Source organism: Equus asinus, chromosome 1 (assembly GCF_041296235.1).
Source record: "Equus asinus isolate D_3611 breed Donkey chromosome 1, EquAss-T2T_v2, whole genome shotgun sequence".
Classification (NCBI taxonomy): Eukaryota; Metazoa; Chordata; class Mammalia; order Perissodactyla; family Equidae; genus Equus; species Equus asinus.
The window spans coordinates 110434579-110447879 of NC_091790.1; the positions used below are offsets into that span (position 1 = coordinate 110434579).

Consider the following 13301-nt stretch of genomic DNA (forward strand, 5'->3'; position numbering starts at 1 on the left):
AGAAACATTTATAACGTAAATTTTCCAACACACATAAAATTAGAGAGCGCAGCGCAGTGAATCTCTATAAACCTGTCACCCAGGTTCAGTAATTATCGAGGTCTGGTCACAGTTGCTTCGTTTATCCTTTTTCTCTTCTCTTGCTGAATCATTTCAAAACGAGTCCTAGAAGTCATGTTCTTTTGCTCTACAAATGTCAGTGTGCATCTTTGAAAAAATATGGACTGAAGAAAATCGTAAAACTCATTAAATAAAATAAGAATAACTTCTTGGTATCACATATCACATCATAGTGCTTATTCAAATTTACTTGATAATGCAAAAATGGCTTTTTAAACGCTCGTGTGAATCACATTCTTCAATCAAGGTTATTTTCTCCTAAGTCTTGCCTCTTCCCCTTAAGTCTGTATCAACTTACTTTAGTTGTTTAAAGATCAAATTGTTCAATTTACTTTTTTTTTCTTTTTTATTAGAATGTCAGACAGACTATTTGCTTTCTCAAAAAGAAGTTGTCCTGATGGAAACTGAGCCTTGAAAGGTGAAAGTTTCCTAGTTAGCTATAAGGTTAGTTGTTCCTTTTGCTTCTTGCATAGGGAAGCCCACGTCCTGATTCTGGGTCCTCTTGGAAGAGAAGTGTGTCTAGCGAGAAGACAGCCAGGGCCTCTCAGGACTTCCCTTTCCCTTTGGAAAATGTCAGTTTTGCCTGGGCTCCTGGTGGGTTGTTTGCGTTCTCGTCGGTTTGTATGGGGCTCAGGAGGAGGTGAGCGGGGATTCTGGTCACCCAAGACCGTAGCTCGAGGCTCAGCGCACGTGGAGAGGAGATAATGCCGTGAGTATCCAGGATACCCGTGCCACGGTTTCACTCTCCATCCTCTGAGATAGCCGTTCGGGTGGCTGACGCAGGCACTGCCTTCATCTCCCAAGGTTCAGGAAGATTGACCCACTTACTCGGAACCCTGTGACTGATGGGGGCCAGAGGTATGTCAGGAGCCGGGGTCTCCTCCCTCCATCCTGAGGTTTTGCTCTTTCCTGTATGTCATGTTTGGAACAGATCTGGCATTTTTGATGTTCGACCCGCTGGAGCTCCAGAAGCCTGAGGACAAAGCCTTCTCCCAGCTTCGCCCCCAGAGTGACGTCCTGTTTCTCCATCTGCTGAGGCTTGATCCCTCAGGGAAGCGCTCCCCTCATGCCCTGTGGATTGGAGGAAGTCTTTGTATTCTAGAGATTGGGCTCAGGGTTACTAGCACATACCGACGACTGCTCATGTCACCTTGCCCTTTGCCTTACAGTCGTTTCTGCTGACTGCTGAGCGCATTTGTCGCTCGTGCTGGATAGAGAGTAGAGCCGCTCCTTCTGTCTGCTTGAGCCTCTGGCTCGTGGGCAGGCCGGGCAGGCCCTCCTCTCGGATCAGATCTGCCGGGCAGTTCCTGAGACAGCTGACAGGGAGAAGGTTTCTTTGGAGAAACCATCTAATATGTAGGTAAATGGAGGTTTTTTTGGTGTATACATTCTAGTGGCTATTTTTTACTGTTAAATAAAGTGCTCAGAAACCACCACAGTCTAGATTTGTCATTGTTTCAAGAAGACAGATCATAATTTAGAAATCTCGGGCTTCAGCTCTGTCTTTACTAACTTTAGTCCATAGTTTGCCATTTTTTGTAATGAGCCTGGAAAATAGTAAGAAACTTCCAGCTTTAGATGATCTGTGCATAAATCTATAGTGCGTCTGTTCTCCGACATTGTAGAAATACTTTTCTCATTTTTGTTAAAAATCTTTGAAGCACTAGTTATTGTGATGTGGTAGATGCCGGCTTTTAAAAATATTAAATCCACTGACCTTCTTTAACTACCTATCTGGAGGCCTCCAGGATGAACAGAATATTCTTGAGGCGTTTCAGCGCCATTTAAAATCTTCCCGTGTGAATGACGTGAATATATTTGTGATGGACTGCAGTGGGTCGCAGTCCTGGAGGGTCGGTGATTGACTAGAATGTCTGATTGTTCCTTTTAAACAAACACCATATTCCTGAGATTTCATTCCTATAGGTTGGTCTTAATGCCGTGTCTCATCTTGTGATCCTACATTCCTGAGACCTGCCTGTGGTGTTAACACTGTCTAGTTACGAGGTGAAAGATATTATCCAAAGGCAAGATTAAGTGTCTTCACGGCGTCTGGTAAATCTCTGCTTCAGAAGGTGTTTTATCTGATGTGTGGTTGGAGATTTAGGTGGGCAGACAGGACGCTTAGGACAGGGGCTTCTTCGCTGTTTTCCTCCCCAGTCTCTCGGAGGTCTCAGTCTCGCTGGTTTTCACTGAGACTGGTTCCCAGGGCGGAGTGCGCTGAGGGGCATGAGCGCGGGCGCGCGTGGGCCTGGACCGCGTGGCACAGGGAGCTCTGAACTCTGAGGTTTCCCCTCCTCCTCTCTGTGTGGGGATAAGAACATGATTTCCTGAGGTGGTTACGAGTGCACATTAAGTGATATATGGCACATAATGAGTACCTACTGAATGTTAGATTGTTTTATTTAGGTGAGAAACCACAAATGACCACTTTTGGTATTATTGTTAGGATTGATGTTGCATTTTATAAAGAAAGAAATGTTTTGCCATGTGCCACAGTGATGCCGCTGTTAGTGGCTGCATCGCTCCAGGAAACAGCCGCATATGATCCTTAGCCTCGTCCCAGATGTCTGCATGGTCTTCGAAGTGCTGGGCCACCATCTCCTCAAGTGGATCATCAAGTCCAACTACCAAGGCCTCCCCGTGCGCTGCGTGAAGAGCATCATTCGACAGGTGAGGCTGGCGAGGGCAGCCCCCCACCCCAGTACCTAACTGGAGAGCCCTTCAACGCAGACTCCTTTTTTTACATTCAAAAATATATTTATTTATATACTCACAAACCTATACACGTATATATATTTTAATGTATATGTAATTCCTGTTTTAAAAATATATACATATAGTGGCTGGCATTTTGAACTTGTTAAATCAACTTTATATTTATTTGGTGATGTGCCTTTCTGTTGTGTAAAGGGAGTGATGTGTAAACGTGAGGCATACATTTCTTTTGGTGTCTTGATCTTTTCTAAGGTAAGTGATATGGTATGATGAGAAATTATTTTATCCAATATCATTACCAGAAAATGTCCCACTTAGTTCCTTAGAAAATAATGAATTTGTTAGAAAATGATTCATAAGACATAGATAATTTATTGTGTCTATTTGCTATTTCTGAGTATCTTTGGATGGAGTGTAAATGAGAGAGAACTGAAGAAATGTTTAAGTTATTCAGGGGGTATTGTGTTTGGAAACTGTGTTAGATTTGTACTTTGTTTAGTTAGCTTGACAAAAGAAAACCTATAGCTAGGGTCTGATTTGGTGATGCTGCTCCAGCAAATATTTATAGAATGAGAGTGTACACATATGGAAGATCTCCTCCTACTTAGAAATGTCACCAGATGCGGTTTTCTGGGTGGAATGTATCCGTCTGGATCCCCATTGCCCCAACCGCCTCAATTAGCAAAGTTGCAGATGTGACTTATGCTGGATTCCCTGTCTGATACACTGGATAATTACTGGGGATAATTCTGCAGAGTAAGTATTTGCTTGAGAAGACAACTAGGTGTCTGGAGCCCCTCCCTTGCCTCCAGGAGCTTGAGCTGGGCCTGCCCAGGGCTCCAGGCCTGAAATACAGTCTTTGGTCCAGAATTCTTAAGTAGGAAAAGAATCAGGGAACGATGCACAATTGAAGACTTGTGAATTCAGGAGGTGGGTGCATAAAAAGATTTGCATACATGCATATAAGTAGATTTTAAACCCTTTTTATAAAAATTTTGAAGCTTACATTTGTTTAGTAAAAGCATCGTGGGTTTTGCTTCTGAAATTGTGTCTAGGTAGCTCTGTTTGGTTGGCCCGCGTACGTCTCTTGGTGTATGTTTGTCTTTCTGTGCTGTAGCTCGGCAGCCTGGTTTCTAAAGCTGTAGGTGGTGTTTGAGGAGAGGGCTGGACAGGCCGGCTCTCTGCATGGCCTGCGCGGTGGACACTCTCCTTACACATGCTGGAACGTTAGGCGCACATACCTGCCCACTGTAGATTTGTGGCTGGTGTTTGTCTAATAATACATCTGTTCCCTTCGAGACTTTGGATAGTAGCATTTTAATCCATTACTTTAACATGACTAATATCTCAAGTGAAAAACGATAATTTTTCTTTGATGTAGAAGAAGATATGTGCTAAGTGAGGGGGAAAATTACTGCATAAGTTAATTGAAGTTATTTGATCCCCAAATGATACATTGGTATTTATAACTGTTGGCGGCAACTTGAAACTCTAAAAAAACTCATCTTGTTAAAAGGCTAAAAAAATTTCTTAGTTATCTCTGATAAATCCTGAAAATATTGAAAGATTTATATATTCTAACAAAAAGTAAATAATTTCAGAAATATCAGCCTGTGTGTATTTCACCCAGGTTCTGTCATCCCCTTGGGCCCGGCGTCTTCCAAGACGTCTGCTGTTGCCATAGGGGACTGTCATGTCTCCACACTCGGGCTTGGCCGTGTAGGAAGGTGAATTGGCAGTTGAACCGTCGACGTTTACTGTGAATGCCACAATGGAAAAACAAAATCTAGCCTTTCTTAGCAAGTGGAAGAGCCTGTCCCTCTAAGGACGAAGTTCTTGCAGCTTCATGGAGCCTGAACGCATGCGTGCTGCGTGAACAAGCGATTTAATGGATGTGTCCTGCTCACTGCAGCTCAGGTGCCCTGTGCTCTGGAGACTGAGAGCCCTTGTACTGTTTCGTTGGTCTAGAAAAATTTCAAGATGAAAGTTTGTTTTTATGTGGTTTACACTTAGTTCTTGTAGGCAGTGTTAGAAGTTTTGTTTTGCTTTCGTGTGAACGCATCTTTAGTTTTATTTAAGAAAAATATTATCCTGGAATCTGGATTTTTTCGCCTAAACTTGTAACTTTCAAAGTAGTAAATTGTTGTATATCCCAGTGAATAATCTGCTTCCCTGAATTTCCCTTCCTTGCCTTTGCTTCAGCCACGGGTTCCGTGTTCAGACTCCCAGGGCGCACTGGGAAGATCCGTTACTGATGTAGCTGCACGGTCACATCACGTCCCAGAGCAGACGAGGCAGGTGGCCTTCGGACGCTCTCACCGTGTGGCCTCCGCCTTCCAAGTCAGGGAGCTCGAGGCCTTTCAGTCATCCCTGTTGCTGTGTCACTTGCTCTGCTCGCTGGTCACCTCACCGTCTATCCCTCCTGTGCTGTGCCTTTTACTCTTGATGTCCTTTCCATTTCCGGCACCACCATCCTCAGTTCAGGCCCTGCCTCCTCCACCCTTTCACAGGCTTCTCTCTGCTCTCCGGGGGTCCGGCTCATCTTATTCCACTTCCCTATTCCAGGTTACTCTCCTTTCCGGTGGCAGTTGCCTTCCTAAGTAAAACTTCCTTTAATCATTCATATTCCCCATTTAGAAACTTTTAGTGGATTTCCATTGCCTGTTGTCTAAGGCTTATCGTTGGCTTCCATGAAGCAATATATGGAGTAAAGGGCTTGGGTTTTGGTGTCAAATATACCCTACTCCAGCTAAGGACTTTGGCCAAGTTACTTAGCCTTCTTAAGCCATAATTTCATCATGAAAAAAAGGAGAATGATGTACCTTCCTTTTGTTAAGATGTAAAGGGATCCTCCTCTTTTTTTTTTTTATTTTGAGGAAGATTAGCCCTGAGGTAACATCTGCCGCCAATCCTCCTCTTTTTGCTGAGGAAGACCGGCCCTGAGCAAACACCTCTGCCCATCTTCCTCTACTTAATATGTGGGGCACCTGCCACAGCATGGCTTGACAAGCAGTGTAAGGTCTGCACCCGGGATCCGAACCAGTGAACTCCGGGCCACCCAAGTGGAACATGCGAACTTAACTGCTGTGCCACCGGGCTGGCTCAAGGGATCCTACTCTTAATAATTATAAATATTCATTCACTGTCTACTATGCACCAGGCACAGTTCTGAGTACTTTGCAAATTTTAGTTCTCTGAATCCTCACAATAACTCTCTGAAAATGGGTATTTTTACTCTCTCAATTTTATGGAAGAGGAGCTGAGGCACAGAGAGCTTCAGTAACTTGCCCCTCATCAGGAAGTAACTTAAAAATTAGTAAGTGGTGGAGCAGGAATTCAAACCCAGATCATCAGGCTTCGGAGCTCACACCTTTACCATTTTGCCAAGCAGCCCGTCCTGCCTTTGAAATGGCACTCAGCCTGTCCAGTAAAGCTGGACCGCTCGTCCTCCTGTGACCCTGGTGAGGGTCCTCTGCCATCTGAGGTCAGTGCACATTTCCCCTTACAAACCCTCAGTCAGCTCTTGTTACCTGGCAGGTAAATTTTCCCCATTAATTAATCTTTTAAATAGGTAATATGCCTAAATATTCTAAAATGTGTGTCCTTCTCGTACCCAGTTTCCCTCCTGGAATCAACCATTTTCTTATGAATATTCACTAACGTCCCAAGCATTTATAAATACATGCTGATTTACCAAAATTTTTATTCATAAATTTTTACTAGTTTCGTTTTTAGTTTTTAATTTTTTGCTTGGGGAAGATTCGCCCTGAGCTGACATGTGTGCCAGTCTTCCTCTATTTTGTATGTGGGACGCTGCCACAGCATGGCTGCCAATGAATGGTGTAGGTCTGTGCCTGGGATCCAAACCTAGGCCACCAAAGCAGAGCGTGCCAAACTTAACCACTAGGCCACGGGGGCCAGCCCCTTTACTAGTTTCATTTTGTAGGTATTTTAGAGAAAATCCGTGCCTTGCCATTTTTAGCTTCACGTCTTTGATCATTTCTTTTATCCTAGATGCTGAAAATACCATCCTTTCTTTTCTACCCGTGCTTTTAAAGATTCAGCCAAAATCCCACCTGTGTGGCAGAGGCTTCCGGTGCTTCCCCGTTCAGAGTGGTGTTCCTTCCCTCCTTGGTGCCCGCGGCCTGCATCTGGTCCTTCCTGAAGACTGCAGGGTCACACAGTGGGGGCCGAAGCTTCTCAACCCTGAACTGGTGGCCTTTGAGGCTGGTTCCTCTTCACTGTAGGGGCCTGTGCTGTGCATTGTAGGATGTTTAGCAGCATCCCTGGCCTCTTCCCACTAGGTGGCCTGTATCAGTCACCGCCCCCCCCATAGGACAATTAAAAACGTCTCTGAACTTGTTACATGTTCCCAAGGAGGCGAAATTCCTTCTCAGTGAGAACCCCTGGAACAGGGGAAAGTCCAGCGGGTATGTGCCTTGGCGGTAGGCTTAGTTTCAAATTCTAACTTTGGCACTTAGTATTTTGTGACCCCGATCGAATTACTTAACTGCTGTGAATCTATTCCCGCATTTGTGAAATGGGGATGGTAATATGTAATTTGTGGCTTTATTTTAGAGATTAATACTGAGAGACTCCTGGTAAAGAGTCTCGCATAGTGACCAGCACGAAGTAGTCGTGGTCTCTCCCCAGCTGTGTTGTGAGCACCTCAGAGTTACGGACCATGTGTTGGGAGTTCCACATCTCTATGTAGCTTGCTTCATGTCATATGTGGTCAAGAAACTTTTTTTTTTTTTTTTTTGAGGAAGATTAGCCCTGAGCTAACATCTGTCACCAATCTTCCTCTTTTTGCTGAGGATGACTGGCCCTGAGCTAACATCTGTGCCCATCTTCCTCTAGTTTATATGTGGGATGCCACCTCTGCATGGCTGGCCAAGTGGTGCCATGTCCGCACCCTGCATCTGAACCGGTGAGCCCCGGGCCGCTGAGAAGCGGAACATGCGAACTTAACCGCTGCGCCACCAGGCCGGCCCCAAGAAACGTTTTCAATAGGTGTCTTTTCTGAAATGAAAGAGCAGACGTGTGTTCCTCTTGTTCTGTACAAAAGGGCTGACCTGTCTGTGATTTGACAAGCTCGTAGATGAACGTTGCCACTTGTTTATTCCCTAAAAGTAGTGACACAGCTGACTCAATTGCTTGCTCAGCGTTTCCAGTACCCGAGTGTCGGTCCTCTGGTCGGTTCTTGGCTGTCCTCATTTGGCCGTGGTGTCCTCGTGTGGGGTCAGCGGGCCCTCCTGGTGGCCTCTGACGGTGGTGGGAGGACGGCGTGGGCAGCCTCCTCCCAGGCTGCTGCTCTGGCCTCACGGGTGGCGTCTGTGGTTGTCTGTTCGGCCCCCAGCTTTCCTTTCTCTTTTCTCTTTGAAGCAGCTTTCCTGAGGTCTGTTTTATGTCTAGCTCTTATTTCTAAATCTGAGAGGAGAGAGGGCACCCGTGTTGGCAGTGCTTGTTCGCGGTGCGTTAAAGATAGCCCACAGGTGATGGGTGTTTCCACACCGCGGCGTTCTTTAAACGTGGCTTTGACTTTCTTAGGCCCTTGAAAGGGTAGCTGACATTTTGCTTCTCGAAACTTTGTGGTTTAATTTATTGCCCTTTCCAGAAACCTTGCAGAGAAGTGGCTGCTTCCATCACTTGGAGCTTGGAAAGGGCAAGGCCCCGATCTGGGTGACTCTGCTACAGGACTGGAGAAACTGGCAGTTGGAGCCTGTAGCCCTGGATTTTTAAGTTATTGTTACTCTTTCCTGTCATCGCGATTGTCACTAACACTCGTTCTGCTCTCTCAGGCCCTCGCTCGGGCGCACATTTTACAGGTGTTCATGGTTTTAGGTGCCTTATTTGTATCATGCCACCTGGTCTTCACCACAACCTTAGGAGGCCAGAGATGCCATCTCTGCAGAAGGCGTCGCGCAGAGAGGGCGAGAATCTTCTGCAGGCCCCTCAGCTACTGTGGGGAAAGCAGGATTTGAATCCAGGTGACGTGACTCCAGGATCCCTGCTCTCATTGTGGGGTGGGGTGAAGTGTCCGCAGGAGGATTTGGGAGCATGTTAGGTTGTGGCCTGTCTGTATGAGACGTGTGCGTCGTGTCTCTGTTTGTGGTAACTCGTTTTATTTTGCCTTAATGGTAGAGCTGGCAGTTAGATTGTTTAAAAGTACAGCCAGTAGATTTTATTTAAGAGGTCGTTTGTCATTGGTAATACGTGCTGCAATGTGTAAGCTAAGGGGACTCAGAATGCACTGCTTTTCCAAACCCACCTTCTTTGGGGCCATGGCCCCTGTGGGCCTGGGAGGCATGGCCCTGCTGGGCAGGCTGGCTCGCCTGTTATCACTGACTGATTTTGTCTATACTTAGTATTTATTTACCGTTTTAATTACTTCACTGCTCCTCATTGATTAGGATCGAGCCAGTATTGTTCACTTTTGGCCCAGGAGATTGATTTTAAGTTGGTGAACGTGTTTATGTTTTGGATTTGTTCCGTGTAGTAGTATGTCTGATTCTGTGCTAACCTGGGATCCCTCAGAATGTTGGTCCTCAGCTCAGAAAGATGGGGGACTCGCCCCTTTCAGGGGAGTGAGTGAGGCTCTCTCTCCGCCTCCTTGCTCCTGTGCGCTCTTGTGCTGGGCGTGTGGCCTTGTCTGCGTCCTGCCCTCGTTCAGCAGCCCAGCTGCCAGGTTTCCTCGTTGATTCTCGCTCGTCCATGTTGATAGGACAGTAGTCGGGTATTTGAGGAAGTGGATCAGGCCTGCGTCCGCTGGGTCCCCTGTCCAGGGTGTCTCGTTGTTGTCCTCTTCCATCGTGGCAGGCGTCTCCAGCCCTCTCCATGCAGGTTGACATCACGCGTGTCAGAAGCAGTTGGTAGAAAAAAAACAAATTTAAAAAAAAAAAGAAGCAGTTGGTAGGACTTGCCTCATGTCTGTCTCAGGGAGGCAGAAAAATCCAGGGGGAGCTGGAGCTTCCCTGGGGAACCGTTTCTCGGCTTCAGGAGAGCCCCACTGGTGTTTCCTGCACACCCATGAGGAGTTGGCATCCGGGGAAGGGCTCCTGCTTGGGGCCCCTGGCCCGCTTGTCCATCCGGCTGCCACTGGGGCCTCTCCTGGTGCAGCATTAGCAACACCTTACTGTGGAGTGAGAGGCAGGCCAGGTCTCCTGGCCTCGTGTCCTCATCCTGGTCGGGGTGGGAAGAAAGGCCCCACGTTGTGCCCAGGGTCAGAAAATGCTTTGGAAAGTTGCTCTCTTTCTGTCTCTCTTTGCAGTTTAGAATTTGGGGGAAGCGTGAGCAGGCTGGGCATGCCTTCTAGAGAAGTCTGTGCATTGCTCTTAACTTCTGTATCTGCAAGGATTCCTCCTCTTCTGTCTGCAGGATAACAGGACCTATTTTAGCGAGGCGCTGTGGAGGGGAGCTGGCTTGTGCGCAAACACAAGTGACTGACGGTCTCTGGTGCGGTCCGTAGTGCGTGGGAAGACCCTCAGAGACCACCTGCACCCAGCCCCGTATTGGACGGCTGAGCTGAGGTCAGGGAAGGGGAGGGACTTGCTCGGAGCTGTGGCTGTGAGTTCCTGACCAGATGCAGGGCTTCCCGCCCCCGCCCTGGGCTCTGCCTTCTGCCACCCTGGAAAGGAAGTGGCCCGCTCCGGCAGGTGCGCGTGGCCCATAGGGGGGTGCAGGCTGGCCCTGGCCCACCTGGGTGGGCTGAGCGCCGCTTCCATGGCAGCTGTGGATTGGAGCAGGCGGCGGTGAGGGCCTCTGCTGCCTCCTGCCGATGAGGCGGGTGCGTCTTAGGCGAGAGAGACGTGCTCATTTGAGCAATGAAGGCCGCAGAGGGGAGATTAGTGAAGGCTCCTTTGGACTCTGTTTTTCAGAATTTGCAAGAGGAGAGCTCTCCTTGGACATGAAACTTGATTTGTTGATTTTTATTTTTTTGTAGCATCATAGTTATTCTCCGTAAATGGTTGAAAGATTGCTCAGCATTCTTGTTTGAGTCTGGATTCTGCGGTGCTTTATTGCTTTCAGCTTCACTGGCTGAGAGCAGGAATGATATTTTTGAAAATAAAACCATTCTTCTTATCTTACAGCTAAAGATTTTTTTAAAGAATAGTAGTCTGGAATTAAAAGAAATTATGGAATCAGAGTTTTGTTGCTGGAATGTACTGCAGAAGTTATCGGGTAGAGCCCATTCCTATTAGAGCGGGAGAAATGGGACCCCGAGAAGTTTGATGAGTGACTTGGCAAAGGTACAGTCATTTCGTCAGGATCAGTACATGTCTTCTGATTCTACCACTTATTTTGAGTCTCTGATCCTTCCCGAATTTCGAATAGAGATACTTCCCCTCGTTTTCAGATGAGAAGGTGGAGGCTCAGGCAGCGTCGGTGCCTCGCCAGCAAGTGGATGATGGAGCGGCAGTTTAGGAGCCTGTGACTCCCAAGGTCGTAATTTAACAGCGCGCCGTGCTGCGTCTCGTAACTGTTTACTTTCCTTTAATGATTTGCATCATCTTAATTAACTTACTTAATTTGTCCCAGTGGTGAAGTCTGTTCCTTGTGTTCATTCTCAGACGTTATAAGCTGCGCTTCATAAGGAAAGTTAACCCAGTTGAGTGCAATAGCTAATATTTTAAAAATCTGGGACCTTCAGTTCTTGCTGAGAGCACGTTGATGGTGTCGAGTACCTCGTTGCCTTTGGGCACTCGGTACACCTTTGGATGCTGAAGCTGGTTAACTCTTACCTGTGTAGGCCCGCACGCAGTGAAACAGCCTCAGAACTATGAAGGAGCTCAGGTGGGACAATGGGGGTGACTTGGGCATGAGATGGTGTTGAAAAGATCTTTTAGGAAAGATGCTTGACATTTACTTTGAGTTAATATTTGATAATTGAAATTTTATTGGAATAAATTTGAAACTCTTCAAAGTTTCTCAGATCTTGTTTCTTTGACCTTTATAGGCTGGAAATCATCAGTGTACCTGTCTTTCAGTTTCTTGTACTTCTCAGGCTCTTTCTTGTTACTCAGATATAAAAACTCAACATGTTATTTCAGTTTGCACAAAGAAAATGCCTGGATGTCAGTGTATAACCTACAGGCCATTGGACTGTGTTCCCTTCAGGATTATAATCTTATTCTTTATGGAAATATATAATGATATCTTTCTTACCATTGGTCCTTTGGTATTTTAAACATAATTTAAACATATTCTTATTCCAGTATTATCTAAAACATTAAATATTCTAAGGTAAAAAGTCAAAAGTTTTTCCTTCTCTTATTCTATATCTGTCCATTTTACTGGTACTTACTAGGAACTGTCAGCATTTTAAATCGTGTTTGCTGTGCCCATGGTTTGGCTTGGTTTCTTTTTGGGCAATTCTTTACCTCCCTTGGCTTGAGACAGTAAATGAGGACATGAGGACGATATAAGCCCCGTGTGGACGGGGGACTTCATTATATGCTGCATATCACACACCTGGGGTCAGCTGATGTGTGCTCAGTGAAGTCGTGTAAAAAGCCTTCCTAGGAAAGTTATTTTAGATGAGTGTAGGGATTTCCGTCCTGTGTGAGAGACAGGTCTTCCTGTTTTCATTTCCCTCTGGAACCTCTGTCCCCTCACTTGCTGACGCTGTGTCATTTGCTGAGGTGGTTTCGCCAGATACTCAAGGTGGACAGGTGCATCCGGTTTACTGACAACTTTCCAGAGCTGGGTGATGTTATGTATCTTCTGCTTGTCTTTCTCCCACTTCCTTGTCTATTGTGGGCAAGACCCATAAATGACTTAAAATGTTTAAATGCTAATATTTATTAAGCATGTGGAATTTCTAATGTATGGGAACATCTGTATTTTAAAAATAATTTTTGTTTATGGAAAGAATTGAAAGCTTTCCTCTCTAATTGGCCTTTTATTTAGATCCCAGCACTCTGTCTGTTCTGGGGTGTTCTCCGTTTTTCCTGATACCTGCGGTGATTATGTGACTGTTTGCTTCAGCAGTGTCCTTGTAGCTCAGTGCTGTGGTGTTAGCTGGGTACCAGGGCTGTTTAACCCTCATCTCCTGCGGTATGAAAAATGTGTGCACATCATTAGCCATCGTGGAAATGCAGAGCAATGACATACACGCTTCATACCCGCTAGGGTGACTAAAATAAAACAGACAGATAACATCAAGTGTTGGCCATGATGAAGAAATTGGAACCCTCATCCATCGCTAGTGGGAAGGCAAAACAGTGCTGCCACTCATATTAAATGGTTTGGCAGTTCATCAAAAAGCTAAACATAAACCGTATGACCCAACAATTGCACTCCCGGGTATATACTCAAGAAAAGTAAAAACATATGTCCACACAAAAACTTGTACATGAATGTTCATGGAAATATTATTTATAATAGCCCCAAAGTGGAAAAAACCCAAATGTTCATCAAGGGAATGGCCAAATAAAACGTGTGTATCCCACGGAACATTATTT

General features: G+C 45.8%; 1 protein-coding gene across 16 annotated transcripts in view; it reads left to right on the forward strand.

The window, feature by feature from the left end:
• The window catches only part of SRPK2 (SRSF protein kinase 2), a 222277-nt gene that overhangs the window by 179939 nt on the left and 29037 nt on the right, over window positions 1–13301 (forward strand). For all 16 annotated transcript variants that reach the window (XM_044769625.2, XM_044769642.2, XM_070505523.1 and 13 more), the window contains one exon: window positions 2687–2793. In XM_044769625.2, coding sequence (XP_044625560.2) covers window positions 2687–2793 — 107 coding nt within the window. The remainder of the gene's footprint in view (window positions 1–2686; window positions 2794–13301) is intronic.